The sequence below is a fragment of the Mchenga conophoros genome, linkage group LG23, assembly GCF_057382185.1.
Source record: "Mchenga conophoros isolate Kocher_MC1m ecotype Shallow Benthic linkage group LG23, M_conophoros_male_GT1.1, whole genome shotgun sequence".
Taxonomy (NCBI): Eukaryota; Metazoa; Chordata; class Actinopteri; order Cichliformes; family Cichlidae; genus Mchenga; species Mchenga conophoros.
In genome coordinates, this window is record NC_140547.1 from 11,728,916 (window position 1) to 11,746,150 (window position 17,235).

Genomic DNA, 17,235 nt, shown 5'->3' on the forward strand with positions numbered 1-17,235 from the left:
TCGCTCTGTCAGTCTAAAGTTGGGAGGACAGCTGAGCAAAATGATTACATTATGCATTAAATATGCTGCAGTGTCCAATTTTTCATTTTTCTCCTCTGTCTCCTTCAACCCTCTTTCTCCGTCCTGCTTCTTTCTAACAGATCCGATGGGAGAAGAACATCACGCTTGGAGAACCTCCTGGATTTTTACACTCATGGTGGTGGTATGTATACACTGATCTGTACTTTTCTATTTTTCTTGGCTACATACGCTTTTGTTTTTTCCAGCAGTTCACATGTATACTGTAAAGGTACCCTTAATGGAATAAAAGGAAGTGCAGAGGTGGAGAAGGACGGTAATTGCAGGGAATGCTAAGTGCATCATCTCACACATGTTTAAATGCTGCACTCCTGGCATCCCTCTGACTGACAAGTGAGTTAACGTCCCCTGGTCTGTTATTTAAACTGCTTTTTTATACCTCTCATTGAAGTGTGTGCACTGCTCAATTAGAGTCAAATTCGGAGACAGATCCTCTGTCCTGTGACAGTGTTTATAGTAAGTCCAAACTGAGTAAAAAGCTAGCTGTAGGGAGATGCAGTGTGTATCTGTTATCCTCCGAAATGAGGGTAACAGCACATATTTTCAGACAGTCTGCCCGAGGAGATGTTGATAGTGTTGTAATGGGCTGTACACATGCGAAGGGTGAAAAATTGGGTAAAAAATGAAATTAACAAAGACAGTTGGAAGTTGGAAAGACAGCTCAGTGGCTGTGAGTACCAGATGTTTGGTTTTCAAAATGTTCAGCGAGAACGTAAGCACCCTCTGTCCAATGGTAAATGGCCTGCATTTGTATAGCGCTTTTCTAGTCCCCTAAGGACCCCAAAGCGCTTCACACTACATTCAGTCATCCACCCATTCACACACACATTCACACACTGGCGATGGCAAGCTACATTGTAGCCATAGCTGCCCTGGGGCGCACTGACAGAGGCGAGGCTGCCGGACACTGGTGCCACCGGGCCCTCTGACCACCACCAGTCAGGGGTTTTAGAAACGTAGAAATAATTTTTATAATTTCGCATCTGTGATCTTCCGCGGTAGATCCTAAATCAAATAATCACGATGTGCATGAAATGCAGACGTTCAGCTTTAATCCAAGTAGTTTTAACCCTAACGCGTTTTTGTACAATGGCCTCCATTTTTCAGAGGCTCATACGTAATCAGACCGTAGACTGACGAGCAGTCTCATAGCCAGGTGAGTCCTGTTCCCTCTTCTTTTTTTTCATGACAAATTGAGCAGATAAGCGATCTGCTGCTGATTCCAAGTGTTAAGCTTGAATTTGATATCCGTTCTCTGGAACGTCGACTGTGAGGTCCAAAGAAGTGTTGATACACGTGGAGTAAGCTATCACTGAGCCAAAAACACACCTATAAGAGGGACAGCAAAAACTTCAGCAGTGGCCAAATCAAGAGTTACTTTTTATTGGCCAGCTCAGCAGTACCAAAGGCCTGAAACACCACAGAAGACAACCAAATGATGTTAGTGTTCTTTACTTGGTTAAGGACATGTGGAGAGAACGTTCTTAGGAGGCAGGAGTACCACTGTCCACATCTGGGATCAATCAAAGTGCAAACCGCTGGTTACAGCCAAGATAAGACTTGACTTGGCCAGAAAACATCTAAGAGTGTGCCTACTTGTGGAAAAAGATTGTTTGGACAGATGAAACCCAGGTTAACTTTTACCAGCCTGATGGGAAGAGAAACATTCGGAAAAGGAAAGGAAGAGCTCATTACCTGTCAAACACAGTGGAGGCAGTCATGTCTTGGGAATGTATGGCTGCTAATGGAACCGCGTCACTAGTGGTTACTGATGACGTGACTGCTGATAGAGGTAGCAGGACGAATTTTGAAGTATAGTTCTGACTGACTTCCTATCTCACCTGCACCTCTGTTGGATATTGTACAGAAACGTTATGGCTGCAGTGAATTGGTAAAAAGATCCTTGAAATGTGTTTATTCTTTTGGTGTTTTTAGGATGACTCAGGTATGACTATAAGATAAGGAGTGCGGTTTTTGTCACAGCATGCCACGACCTCGCCTGCTGCGTGGCAATATCAGCGGGTTGAACTAAAATAAACAACGCTCTTTTTTTTAAAGAACCCTGGCATGCACTTGACCCTTCACCTCCTTCTGCGTGTCCGTCCCAGCTGTCCTGCTCCCCTCTGGGGAAGTGAGCCTCCCGGTTGGAAAACATCTGCTCTGTCCTCAAGCTTGTTTGGCCTGATGCTTCATTTAATGGAACAAGGCTCTGACGTGGGCCGTGCCTCTTTTCTTTCAGCTCCTTTAAACAAATCTGTCAGATCTCTTAATGCTGGGTAAATAGAAGACACTGTTTTTTTTTTTTATCTGGCTGGAATAACAGGGTCAGTGGAATTACAGCCTGGCACGTACCATGTTTTTCTCCATGTCTGAATTAAAAGGAATAAGAACACCCAAAAGTAGGATTTCCCCTTTCCGCTTGTCAGCCAGCTAATAGAAAATCCAACTCTAATGCGAAGAGGGAGAGAAAACAGGCAGGACAGAAGAAGCTGGGTAGCTGGAACGGACGCAGACAAAGAATCGAGCAGGCAGAGCATCAAGGAGGTTGAGAGGCTGAATCCTCAGCAAGGCAGCAGGAGGGGCAAAGAGAAGGGATAAGAGGTTTGACAGGGCCCGCTTTGTTTGTCATTCATGCTATCCTGCTCATCCCCAAAGCCCCTGGCTGGCCCTGTGTAATAAACCCGGACATGCAGCTTCGTTCATTCATCCTCCAGGCCCCAGTGTGTGTTGTGATTGTGTAGCCTGTTGACACGGTTCATAATGGCCCTTAAAGAACCTGGCTTCTCTCAACCTGACAGCTCTCAATTGGATCACTACCAGTAATACTGACAGAATGACATACACAAACATACAGTGCAGCCCAAGTTTGCTCTTGCCTGAACCAATAAGAGCGCTCAGGGAGCCGTGTGTGTGCACGCACGGGTGCGTGTGTGTATGAGGCAAATGGAAACTGAGCACTTTTAGTGTATTTTCACTGTACTGATATATTTCAGTAGTGCAGGATATGATACTGTGTGTGTGTGTGTGTCAGAGAGCAGTTGGAGAGTAGGCTGCTGATTAGCCATGCAGGGCAGGGCAGGCTGAAGTGTAGTATGACCTAGCTAAGGGGCGTCTGTCTGGGCCACGCAGCACGTGGACACGGATACTCAGTGGGAGTGGGGTCTGGGGGGTTGGCTGTGGGAGGAGAAAGAGGGCGGAGCCCCCTGTCCATCCCTAAACCAGCCGGCACCCCCCCTCCCCCCTCCAACCTCCAGCCTCCCCCAAAACAAAAGCTCCAGATGGTAGGAAAGCCACCAGCCTCCCTCATCCCTCACCCTTCTCCCCCCACCCCTCCCTCAACCTTTGTCTGGAGGCCTGTCCCTTTGTTTGCGGAAGAGAGACCCCCGAATGGATTAACTCTTTACATTCCAGCCTCTTTTGTGTTAAAAAGCCAAATCTAAGACCCCGACCCCACAGCCACCCCGGCCCCCTCCCCCCCTTTTAGTGTCTCATTGGGGCTTTCTTCCCTCTGTCTTTGCCTCTGTGGCTGTTTCCTGTAGGGCACCGATGGTTGGTAGGTGGGGGGGGGCTTCAGAATAAGAGCGTGGCTCTAAGAAGGGGGAAGGGGAGGGAGGCTGGTAGCGGGGGTCACTCATCCACGTCTGTTGTTATGGGTGGACGGATAAAGAAAAGGCTCAGTGAGGGCTGCAGGTGTTGATTGTGTCATTAGCTCGCTCTCTATTGGCCGCCGCTAGTTGTCTCCTCCTTATCCCAAAATCGATTGCTTTAACCAGTTTTCACTGGATGGCCACTGAATTCTCCTTCATCCCAGTGCACACACACACAGGCACAACAACAGTATGTACTGTAGAGGGATCTTCTCTGTGATAGCCTCTAGCTGAAATTCTTGTTTGTGGGGGCAGAGCAAACAAAGTGAGAGTAGCCATCCGATGCTCCCAAATGTCTGGACTGTTCTTTGACATCCTTCTGTATTTCATCCTGTTTAGTCCCCTTTATTTTTGCCTAAATAATCATTTATTCTCACTCTTGATTGCTTTTTTTCTTTTGTTTTTAAGTGATGGTGATTAAACTGTAATTTTGTTGGTTTATATTCCAAGGGGGAGATACACTACATGTAAATATAGGCTACTTTTAGACTGCTCCCTTACTCATAAGGGGTCACCACAGCGGGTTGCTCAGCACATTTTGATTTGTCAGAATTTCCTGTTTCAACCCCCACGGGATCTGTGTCTCCTTCCAGTAACAAGGAAGAGACACAAACAGGGGATTTTTTGATTCTTGGCTGAATAGTGGTGGTAAATACATGTAAACATAATCCATTATTAATGCTAGCGTCACCAGCAGTGAAATCCTCTACAGTGACAGAGACCTCAACAGCTGTGATAGTTGTTTGGCGGTAACATGAAGTGTAAGCACAGAACAAGGACGATTAAACAAGATGCGCCTTGCTTGCTTGCTAACATGCTAGCTAGCTTTGCGTCACAGGCATCTGCAGCCTTTCTCAGTTTAAGAAGTCTGTGTAGACTTAAAGTTTGAAGTCTCTTCTTCATACTTTTTAGTAAAAAGTTATGAGCTCCAAGTTTAATAACACTGTCTTAGTTTCAGTGGTGATGGCCAAGCAATGCATATGCAACACTAGGAGGTAGCACTTTACTATAACTCACACTTAATACAGTCAAATCAGTGGAAACCTGGAAAATCTGAAAAGCATACAGTTTACTGCAGTGAGCCGAATTTAACTTTGCACAGTGTGTGAGAGTTGGATGAACTGAAATCAAAGGTTTCCTTATTCTGTCAGTTATGTCATGGTGCGAATACACTATAAAAGAAATTTGGTGATTTGGTGTCTTACTTTACTAAAGTTATCAAAAGGTCGCTTACTGAACTTAAATTGGTTCAGTCCAGAAGAATTAGTTCCCGTCACACAGGCCTAGAGACTTCTTGGCAACCAACCGTGTGTATTCCCCGATTGATTGGCGAGTGGTTGCTGGCACTCACTAGGTGCTATTAGTCACAAAGAGGTTGATTTCAGTGCGTTGGTTTGACACAGTGGCTGCCAGCAACTTCGCCAACTGTAGGTGAATATAACTTCTTGCCAACTGGTTTCCAGGCCTGTGTGGTGGTGTCTGACTTTCAGATACTACTCTGTCGACCAAGTGCAAATGTTTGTGAAATCGGTGAAAGTTGAAAGAATACTGTTTTGGGATTCCTAGACAGACAAAATGTTTCCTATTAGCCATGTCATGCACAGTTATCCCCCCTGCAAGGAGAGGAGGCCCGAATGTCTTTGCTGTTACTGCGTAATTATTCTGGGCATCATTAAGCTTGATCACTAAGCCTCAGTCACTGCCTCTGTGACTGTTGTTCTGTGTGAGCGGGCTCTTTGTCTTTGGGTCTCAAGTTTGACAGCTTAATTTTTCTCGTGGGTCAGGTTTGTTTTGCAGGACTTTCTTCAGTCACAGTTACTGTATTATTACACCATTTCCAAAGGCAGGTCCTGTGACGGACAGGGAACCTGTTCAGGGTGTAACTAGCCTCGTGCCGCTCTCTGCTACCTAAGGTTGAGAAAATAGACTGTTGAATGAGCACATGGAGCATTTCTGGTTTATAAGGCACGATGATGATAAATGATAAATGCGCTGAGTTTTTTTCTTTTATACTCGTGCCGCATCCTGATCTCCATCTCTGTCTTAATTTTTATTTCCGTCTCCCTGCTGACTGACCGACGGACTGAGTGACGCACACAGGATTAAACCAGCTACTAGCAGCCTGCGTGGCTGTCTTTCAGTGTCTTTGTTTACCCTCTTTATTGTACTGGAAAAGCACATTGTAACCACTGGCTCTGTGAGGCCACAGTTAATTGCAAATAATTATCGTGATGGCATTTAATTTTAGTAATTGTCATCTTCTGGACGGCTGGACGCTAATCCTTTCCTCCTCCTCTGTTCAGGATACAAAGAGCGCGTGTTTGTGTGCGCCGGCCACGCTGGCTCGTATATTTTAGTCTCGTTTCTCATTTGAATAAATAAAAGAGTTTATATGACCCCCAAGCTGTAATTTAAATCTCTCCTGTGACTCTTCAAAGTAAGAGCTGTTAAACTTTGCATCCTTTGTACAGAGTCGTGTGGCTTAAACCACCAGTTACATCCCATAATACTATAAAGAGCTCCCCATGATGAGATGATTAGATTGAAATGATTAGATAATTGGATAGAAATTTTACTATAACAAGGGTGTGCAAGATTTCTCGCAGATTGCTGTTGCTAATTAACTGCAAATGTTGACTCCCTAGATCATTTCTACAGATTAGCTTTTCTGAAAAGGATGGGACAACAACTGCGTGTTATTCTTCTAAATGTGGGTGGCCCTATATTGAAAAGGAAAAAAAAAGGCACCGACAATGGTCCCATCCTACATATACCTGGATTCGGTCCTACCGATGCACTGAAGCTGCCCTATGGGGTCTAAATTGGGTGAATATTAAAAAGATTTTGCTCGTTAATCTAACACTTCCTCACACTTTCTGCCTCTCTCTATGCAGAAAAAGTGTAAAACCTCAGAAATAATATCAGAAAAATGAAAGTATTTGTTTCCGCGTTTAGTCCTCTCCGGCAGTGATCCTCCTTCAGATTATGCAGAGAGACGGAATGAGATTTGCCTGCGCCGGCTCAGACAGACGCAGGTCAGCTGTTCAAATCGTAATATATTTCAGACTTCACAGGCCAGGAGATGTTAGATCACCTTCCCCTACCCCTGCGACTGCACCTGGTTGTGTCTTTTCTGTAACAAACTGCAACCCGCGTCCCATTTCATTTCCCCGAGAGCTGATTGGATTTGCGATGGTCGCGCCTTCACACCGCACCTCGTCTCTGACAGAGCAGCAATCTCTTTAACACCAACCGATAGATATGATAATGTACACTGGCTTTATTGCCGAGTGACAGAAGGGCGGCACAACACACAGGCACGCGCACTCACGCACAATGTGTTCACCACCAGCTTTGCACAGTCCCGCCCTGTTCCTCGGTGCCCTCCTCGTCTAGAAGGGACCCCAGCGCGCACTGAACGCCTCAGGGCACCGACTCTGCCTTTTAATCTTTAAATACTCTAATAACACATTTCTATTTTAGTTCAGATGCTTTGAAAGGTTGGTACCTCGTGCTGCGGGGTTCAAATTTATTGTTTATTGTTCGTTTTTATTTTTAGGACACCCATTGTTGCACTCTGGTTTCCTTGATGCCCTCAAATAGCAAAGAAAATTTAAAAAAAAAATCAAAGGACAATGAAGGAATGTGTAGATTGCTGATCAACAATGTTCTGTAATAACTATATTCAAGAGATAATAACACAGAAGCATGAAAATCACGCATCCTGCGCAATGAAAAATGACCAGTATGTGACAGGGTGCTGCCGAGCCACTCTCTGACAGTTACGGGCGATCAGCTAATATTTTCTGCTCCATTTCGCAGTCTGTCACATCAAGTGTCACGGCTGTTCCTAACATCAGCACAAAGAATGCATGTTAGAGTTTATTTGCACCTTTAAGTGGCAAAAAAAAAAAAAATCCTCTCGTGACTTCAGCATTTCTTGTTTTTAATATTCTGTCCGTGAAGTCAGCACCGAGGAGAAGCAGCACTCCTTTATTTCAGTGCAGTAATTAAGGGCCCATTTGGAGCGGGACCTGGTGGCCTCCGATGCCCTGAAGGAGTTGGATTGGTCTAATTAACTAATATGAACACTGCTGATTGGGCAGTAAGTAACATAATCACAGCTGATTGGTCAATAACCTGCAGGTCACCGGGACGGGCCGAGGGGAACATTTGGAGGTCCTTCCTGGTAATTTGGACCCGAGCTGCTGGCTGGACTGCGCGATAGTGTGGAGGCTAAAGAGAAGACTGCCGTGGTGTATGTGTGTGTTTGTGTGTGTGTGTGTAGCTGGAAAAGTGCTGAGATTTTAAATGGTTTTTAAAGCAAAAATGATCAAATCTGATGCGCTCACTACAAAATATTATTTTTCTGCGGCTAGTCAAACAAAACAAACAAATTAAAGGTGTCAGCCTTTAAAATTCTGATGACAGTAGAGACATTGATCAGCAGATTTATCAATACTGAAAATAATTGTTAGTCACAGCTAACAGTTGTCATCGTCAACCACGTTGTCAGGTCAGCTCTGCCGTTTCTGTTGGACGCGTTTTGATCACATAATATCTCGTTCATATCATAATGTTGTTAATTTTAAAACACATGTTCCTAGAAACTGCAGTCAGGGCCAAGAATCAGCCAATCACACTGATGTTTCGGTTCATCGGTGCCGTTTTATGTTCTTTGGATGGTTCTGTTGAGACAACATTGAAAAGTGCTGTCACCGGAGCTCGTGACTCACACTGACGTTGACGGCTTCTTGGTCTATTTTTGAAAAGTTTGTCTCAAACTGAGCTATCAAGAAATCATTTTATACCTGCTTTGCTTTTTAAACATCTACATGATATTCTTCTGCTTCTGTTAACACTTCTGTTTTAACCACTTTTTGCCATGAACCTGGTGTGTCTGTAGCCTACAGATGAAAGTGTCTAACTGCTGTTACTGTCCTGTGTGCACAGTGTATTCTGGGATCTGTACTGCGCTGCCCCGGACCGGAGGGAGACGTGCGAACATTCCAGCGAGGCCAAGGCTTTCCATGACTATGTGAGTGAACTTAACCAACCCTCCCGCCGTGTACAAGTACACACACATCCACATGCTCGTGAACACCCATGATCACACAGACCGTGCATCAGAAAGAAGGGACTATCCTGTTTGAGATAATGCTGCTGGTTCTTGTTTTGACACGTTTGTTTCTTACCGTCTGCTCGTCTGCTCTTCCTGGTTGCAGCCTCCGTTTGTGGACGGGGCTCGCTGCGAGCCAGACGTCTGAAATGGCGTGCTTTTAAAAAATGCAACACCCGTGAACACCACTTGTATATTTTATGGGAAAGCCCTTAGACTTCCATCTTTGAATTTTTAAAATCCAATTGGGTGTTTGTGGCAACGTTCAATATTTAACTCGATCTGACTGATTACATATATTTTTCCTATCAGCTGCTTCAGCGGTGCAGCTCAGCTGGTGGCCACACTTCCTGTTCTAGTGAATCTGTCGCCGAGGTTAAAGGTCACTGTACTGCCTGACTATTTATCGTTCCACTCGTGGCTTCAGTAAAGGTCAAATCACATGAAGCAGCTGGTTGATCGCACCATTACATCTACACACACATTTGCACACAATAGCTGCTTATGATAGTTGTGGCAGAGGATGGCCCGGGTGCTGCAAGGTCAGGGCCTGAGCCCCCCGTGACCCCTGTCTTCTGCACAGTTGATCAGACCAGTAGATCAAACGTGCACGTTTTCTGCAGGCCAGCACAAAGCGAGCGTCTGTTTTCTCGTGACTGCGGACCACGCAGGCTTAACCTCCTCACTTTGTCATCTTTTTTCAAATTGGTTTTTTGTTCTTTAGCTGCAAGGGTTTTCTCTTTTGGCTTGTCCACACTATGATAAATATTTGCATCATGCCGCGTGGTGTATATTTGAGTAAGGATTACACGGTGTGCGAATGTTGACTGGACAGACTGCTTCAGCTGTGAGATTATCGTTCCACCCGGGCAGAAGTTAAACCTGAAATGGATTAGAGGCACGGTTCTCGCCATCCGCGTTTCATTCAGGCCGTTTTAACTCGTAGCCTGTCACCCGTCCAGTTGAACTCTCTTATGAGGTTTGACGGCAAAAGTGCGAGCGCTTGTCAGCTGAACAGATTACATCTGTCGCGCATGTACCATGCATGTCTGCGCGGGCACTAGTTGATGTGTGCGTCTCCTCGCCTCGTCTCTGTGTGTGTGCATGTGTTGGACCACCATAAGATTAATTACATGGTTAATTAAACCTAGTAGTTAATTAAATCTGACAACTGTGTCTAATTAATCTAAATGCCATATAATTTCCTACACCTTTCTCCAGAGGTAGGCCAGCTGGATACCTGCATGTCAGCTATTTAACGGCTCTGGTTTGACAGCCCTGGTCAATATATGTCTGAACCTCTGGCTTGAAATTCTGCCAACCTGCCGACATATTTTAAACGTGTTTCAGTCTTTGTTTGCGTAAACTGGTTAGCTGAGAATCCGAATCGCTGCTGCTGCTCCTCAGCATTGGACTGCATAGACAAAACATAGAGTCAAGCTGCAGTTTAGGGGTTAAAGTGCTGATGTGAATCAGAGGTTCAGAAGTATATTGAGCTTGTTTTTACTAAAATACAGTAAAGATAGGTAGAGAGAGGAGGCAGGTGCTCTGTTGGTGTTGTGGTAAAGTGATAAACGCATCCTAAAGGGGAACTTGATGAGCATTTAAAACTGCTGAGACGCTCTGTTTTTGATCTTCGACCTCACTCAAGTTCACAAGGTCAGCCTGTGCGAACTCTCAGCTCGCGACTGCTGATTTGCTGCGATTAGGAGTTTAAAGATAGAAATATTTGTCATTTTATGGTTTCGCATGCGATGTGCAGGTGTTTCACTTTCAACTTTCAAAAAAAACTAGTGCAGCCTTCCGATTTGAGATAGACACAAGGTGCAGGATACTGTTTGCACACAAATGCAGAAATCTGAATACAAATCCAACGAAAAAGAAAGTGTAGAAAAACTGCATTTTACGCAGGGTCCTCTTTTATAAATGATTGTACCCTCTTACTTCCATATTTAATCAATGGCATATAAAATCAGTGTTTGCACCTCAAGTTATTGGACACAGCAATTAAAAGAAACACAAGAAAGAAGCACAAATTTCACAGAATTTAAAACTCAGACGCTCACCTGAGAAGTGGGGAAAAGAAACGGTCTCAAATCTGTAATCGTGAATGGCAAAAAGTGCAAAAATGTCACGCAGGTTATCGCCTTGGCGAGGACCACAGCAGAGAGGAAAAGGAAAGGCTGTAATACAAATAAGAGACAAAAAGGCATCAGTTCACACAAGGAAAGCAGGCGGCTATTTATAGCTCCCGCAATTAATTTAGTGTATGCTATGAAGAGCAAATTCTCTATATCAACATAGGTAGGCGTGTTTGAGAGGCAGAAACAACTATATTTATGAGAAGCAGCTGTCCGTTTTATCTTATGTTTACATACTTTCACTTTTCACCTTTGCTTTCACTCACTGGTTTGGTATAGCCACAAAACTAGTTAGTGATGTTTAGGACAAAAAGACTGCACCTGGGTTAAAATATCGTCTTGAATGTGCTTGAAAATCCAGGCCAAAGGTCAAAAGGAAAGAAAAACATGTGTCGTCAGTTTGAGTCGGTAATTGAGAAAAAAAAAAAGAAAGAAAGTTTGAGTCGGTAATCGTGGACCTCGTGCTACCTTAATATAAAAGAAAACTATAAATTATACTGCTTTGAATTCATGCTTTGCTAAGTAAAGTTCCAGAGTTGTTTTGGATTAGGAGTCCTAATAAAGCGTAGAGGGTGTGGCAGAGGCTCTGACAGTGCACGACAAGGTGCGAGAAAGCACATGTGCTATTGTGACCATTCCCGCACGTGTCTTTGTGCGTCTGCGTGACGGCGAGAGCCAGAGCATCGGGGTCGAAGCGCGTGAATCCCCAGGGTGACGAGGGGTCTGTCTGCCTCTGATTAACTCTGGCTCCTCGGTCCCCGCAGACTGACGGCCCGATCGAGTCTCTATCAAGGCCCCTTGCTGATAACGGCTCCCTCGCTCCCCCGAGTCCGCCCGGATCACGGAGTGAAAAACAACACGGCTCCCGGGAGCCGCGCACTCCACTCTGTGTGCAGCTCAGCAGGAGCGGTGGAAGGGGAACGTGTGTGAGATAAACCAGGATTGCTTTTGTTTTTATTAATGCTTCTTCTTACATGTAATTTATGGTCTGCCTGGCCTCTATAGAGGTGTACGCTGTCATTTTGCTGCGGATAACAATGAGAAAATATCAGCAAAGAGCCATAAAATTGATATCTATATATCTGCTTATTTGTTTCCGCAAACTAATTTGGTTGCCAGGCAACGCTGAGCCGGAGTACAGTCTTAGTTACAGATTTGGTTTGGCTCAGCTCAGTTTGGCTCAATTTGGCCCGATTTGAAGGCACCTCTTACTCAGCCCTGTCCTGCTGGCCCCCTCTGAGAGCAATGATGTAGACTTTGTGGACTCTCCAGTTTGGGAAAGATAATGGAATATAATGTGCTAATCCCCAGATCTGGGGACTGGTTGACAGCTAATCCAGGGGAATGTGGTGGGATTGGAGCCCTGGCCTCCCTCCCAGAACTGGAGGCCTCTGACTAGAAGGGTAGCTAGTTGCTTTCACCCTTGAATGGCGAATCTGCTATCGTAGACACTCTCACGTAAACACTCCCACTTGCAGCAGCGCTTGTGTGCATATCCCACTCCCACGCGCTCTCATGCAAATGAATACACGCACTCAAAGTAAGCGAGATGATGCCGTATCATAAAGAGCTGGAACAGCCTGAAGTCTTGTACCTCTGTAAAGTAATTTGAGTGTTCGCTCTTGTCGTCTTAATTGTCGGAATTGTGTTTCTGTCCTTCCTCTTCACGTCGCCCTTTAATCACGTTTATTTCCTAAAAGAGATCCGCGCATCTCATGGTCCTCTTTTCTGCTGGAATTTGGATGTTCCTCAAAAGAGCACTTTGTTGAGGAAATGTGTTTGATTATAAGAACATGGCACGTCTTTAGTAACTCAATATGAATGATTAAAGCACGCGAGCTTTGTGATGAAGAAAGCATACATATTGACGGACGCACACACACAGAGAACGAGTCGCTGTCTTCTCCATCTCAGACACGCGTGCATGCACTTGCAGTCTCAAACAAACAGTCTTTCAGGAAGCGATCCGCTCGCCTCGCTGCTGCAGACATTTTGCTTTGCCCCAGCCAGAGGTCGCAACCCCAAACATCTGCGATTCACGCCAATCCGGGTTCACCGCCTGCAGAGCATCACGGATTTAGTGCCACAAGTGCGTCACTCGCATCGCAGTGCTTCACTGACTCCTCTCAGCTCTCGGCTTACTGATGCAAACTGTCACGATAATGGCTGAGATGGAGGAGTCAAAAACAGGGATTCAGCTTTGAACGTTTCACCTCTTCCCGAAATAGAGCGCATTAAGAAAACCGTCATGAAAGCCCTCGTGAACATGATAAGGCGCTCGAGCATTAGCTGCATATTTGATTGTTTGATCGACAGAAAATTTTAACATTTTGAAAATGCAGTCTGACGTTCTGTCTTTACATCAGCAAAACTTCCATTTAAATTTTTTTTTAATTTTCAGTTTGTCTGCTAATTACGTTCTTGATTGATGTCAAAAAAGTCAGAAAATATTCCCCGCCAGTGTTTTTCAGAGACCAAGGAGACATTACTTACAGTCTTGTTTCACCATTCTGAAATCATATTTGCTTTTATTAAAAGACTAACAGATTAATGACAGTCAAACAGTTGTCAGTATATTTTCTGTTGGTTGACCGGTTGATTGAGTAATTAACTTCTTGCTTCTGCTCTACACTGAGTCACTTCAACCAGGAAAACGAGTGCCGCAGCCCTAATCTGATCTCTTCCCAGCATGCCGTTTGCAGACCGTAGATAGATGGAGATGCAATGTTGGCTGTTGCCTGGCTATTCTTTGAGCGGGTTAAACATTTGTTAGGCTCGACCACAGTAACAGGTGGCACGATGGGAGGAGCTGCGCTCTGTAAACAAGCGTTGATAGCCAAGCCTTTGTCTGGACTCTGTGTGGGATTTTGTGTGGTTTTTTTCATCACTGCTACTCACTACGTTACCAGGTGCTCACTTGCCATTTTTTTTATGCCACACGTCTGCATGAAACCTTCCTTCCCTGTCAAAGCGCTCTTTGTCCCCGTCCTTTTTTTTTTTCATGAAATTTACTCATCCTGCACCGTTTTTTTCCTGCTTCAGTTCCTCTCAGGTCTTTTTCGCCATCCTCCAACCCCCTCCCGCCATGCTTTCTTTGCCTTCCTCTCTGTTCCACGCTCTCTTTCTTATTCCTCCCCCTCTCTCCTTCGCCGCCCTCCCTCCCTCTCACAGGAGATTGATTGGGTAATCTGGCTGGGTGCCAGCAGTGCCCGCTTCCTTGCTCGGGGGAAGGAGAGAAGCAGGGGCGACATGACGACATGCAGGAATAATAATAACATCCATAATATAGGCAGAGTAGGTATGGATGGAGGCATGAGGACAGAAAGCGAGAGAGAACGCAGAGGACTGGAGTCTGCGTTGGCACGGCGATATCATCCTCTCACAGATTCTGCTGGCTGTTTTCACTTTAAATATAGCCTACACACCATGGTGTGCCACAGCATTGTGTCTCCATTCCTGTCCGTCTCCCGTCTTCTCTACCTTTCTGCCACCGCCACCGCCTCCTCTGTTCACGCCCGTGTCGTCTTTTAATATCAAACAGTGCGTGGAGTGCAGGCTGCAGGCAGACGGGCGCTGAGCGAGAGGACGCCGTCTTTGTGTGCCGTTGTTTACCGTTGTTACAGTCTAAATGAAAAAGGCCGGTCGGTTCCTCTGTCTGTGTATACCTTTCGCTATCTGAGGAAGGCAGCAAAGCCTGAAAGTGCTGCCCTCAAGCTGCGTGCGTGTTCGGCTGGAGGTCTGCAAGTGACAGAAGCAGAAGATCAAATGTTGCTTATGATTCCCTTCCTTGCAGGTTCATTCTGGGCAAGCTTAAACCGAGCTGCAGTTTAGCATTTGATCTCAGCTATGTAAGCACGAGCCGCTGGATCTGTGTTTGACAGGGACAGACCAGGACATGGACGGATGCAGACGACCATCCGGGGACAGAGACGGGGAGGGGATGTTTCTGTGCAGGGAGAATGAGGTGTGCGAAGGCACTAGGGACTCTTTTTGAAGTCTGCATGTTTTGCAGTTTATCTGAGTTTTGGTACTAGCTATGCTTTGCGTCCCACTAGCCAGAGCAGCGTAAATGCCATCAATCTGCCCGCGCAAAGTTATTGTAGAAGCCAGGCCCTGCAGCGTATACTTTCCCTCCTTGCATGCAGATTTCCAACCCAGTCCCATTTAATTTCCCTAACCCAGTTACCCATGAATACCCTCTTAGTTGCAACATCATCATCCATAAAATTTAAACGAATGCTTTAAATGAATACTACATTCAGGGGAATAGTGAAAACTCCTTGGGGCATTTGTTTATCTCTCCCAATGAAACTAGCGGGTGAACGCTGCCAATTCTCTTTCAGTTTAGTCATTTTCAGGAAACAAATTATGGCTCAATAATTAAAAAAAGCAGCATTCATCACTTGTTTGCCCTCGACTGTAACCAGTTTACTGTGGAGAATTGAAGTGAGCAATTTGTCAGGGGGCTGGAAGTTTGAGGGCGACCTTCCGTGCTGGGGGTGCCTGCGATGCTTCTCTTGGCAAGCCTGCATCACGCAAGCCTGCCCGCACGCACACAAGCACACATTCACTCCCTCCCCTCTTTCTCACCATCTTTGAAGCTCCCTGACACCGGCGACTTCCAAACCACATCCATTTATCCATTGTGTAAAAACACACTGTCCGGCTCGGAACGGCATAAATTACTGCAATTATGATGCTTCTGCTGTCTTTGTTTCAGCTTACTTTGAACTTTCCTTTGGCAGGCTGCTCTGACTCTGTGTTTTTATAACTTTGTGTCCCAAGTCTCAGAGGAGAGGGCAGAACAACCTGGTAGAAGCTTAGACGAGTGTGTGGTTACTGTCGATTTTACTGTTTCTCTGAGTAAATTTCTTCAAAGTGAAACGACTCTGCTGGTCTCCAGTCAGCTTTCCCAGCTGTGGCGCTCCCCCGTTCTCTCCTCCCAGAGAAAAGCTCGGAGCGCTCCATTACTGCCGCTCCTCATTAGGTCTAAAACGTTGACGGCGGTTGCAAGGATTGTCAGGCAGATACGAGTGAAAGCTATGTTTAAGCATACGGTCCCGTTGGTTTAACTGCGAATCGAGAAGCCGTTTCCTTCTTTTAACCAAGATTCATAATTAAGTCAGCTTTCATCAGTGACAAGAGTCTGATTTTAAAGTCGACCGTCATTGTTTCCTTCTGTTCAGGTCCACAAGTACACATTTGCTATCCTTTGAGAAATTTAGCGTGTCATGAACTGACTCAAAGGTTTTGACAAACATTTCAAATAGGTTGACGGAGGACGGGCCAGCGTTTATAACCTGGAAGGCACGGGAGAACCTCCCATGCAGGTCAGGGCTTCCTGAGACGATCGCTTCTGATGACGTCGTCACAAGTTTGTCAAACTGTGCAAATAAGAGACGCACTGAACTGGGAGGTTGTGTTTAAGTGTGTGAGGACACAAAAATCAGTAAGATAATAGATTAAATGAGCAGTAGGGCTGGGCCATATTATACCGTTCACGGTAATACCGGTATAATGTTAGGCAACGATAGGAAAATGAAATATCGCGATAGAATGGGAGTAAAACGCACATGCGCAGTGCCTTTGTTTTCATACGCACATGGCCGATTGTTGAGTGAAACAGATGAACCAGAATTGGTTTGTAAAAATGGTGCAACTTCCGTGATGTGGAACTGGTTTGGTGTTTGTCCGTCAGATACACGACAAAGCACATTTTTTTGCAGAACATGCAAGCAGCCGTTGTTATTGTCATATTTGTCGGACTAAGATGCTCTTAAATCTGGGAGTAATCTGGGTCCTAAACTCCGTATGCTTCAGGTCAAACAACACTGCAGCATCACTTAGAGTTAAAAACTGTCTAAATTCTTTCATCTTTAATAAAACGATCAGCATTGCTGCTTTACCAGGTGTAACTATGAAGTTTAACTTCCAGGCATCCATGAAAACTAAAGTTATTACATTTAACGGAGTTAGACGTTAGCAGGAAGCTAGCGGAAGTTAGCTCGCTAGTTTCGCTAGTTACCTAAGCATGATATAGCATGTTCTGACTGAGAGATTTCTGAAAAAAATCAAACGTACAGTTCTGCTATCACTTCCAACATAAATGAAGACAGGAAACTAAACAGCAGTGACGTTTGTAGGGTTACTGAAGTTGGGCTAGCTGGTATATAATGATGTGCTACGTGATCGCTAGCGACACAGCTATGTTAGCATAACATAAACAGTGAAGCTGGAGGACGAACACTAA

General features: G+C 45.2%; 1 protein-coding gene across 2 annotated transcripts in view; it reads left to right on the forward strand.

The window, feature by feature from the left end:
- Positions 1 to 17,235, forward strand: part of ssbp4 (single stranded DNA binding protein 4) — an 89,556-nt gene that overhangs the window by 18,622 nt on the left and 53,699 nt on the right. For both annotated transcript variants that reach the window (XM_085264233.1, XM_085264234.1), the window contains exons 3-4: positions 141 to 202; positions 8,679 to 8,763. In XM_085264233.1, coding sequence (XP_085120359.1) covers positions 141 to 202; positions 8,679 to 8,763 — 147 coding nt within the window. The remainder of the gene's footprint in view (positions 1 to 140; positions 203 to 8,678; positions 8,764 to 17,235) is intronic.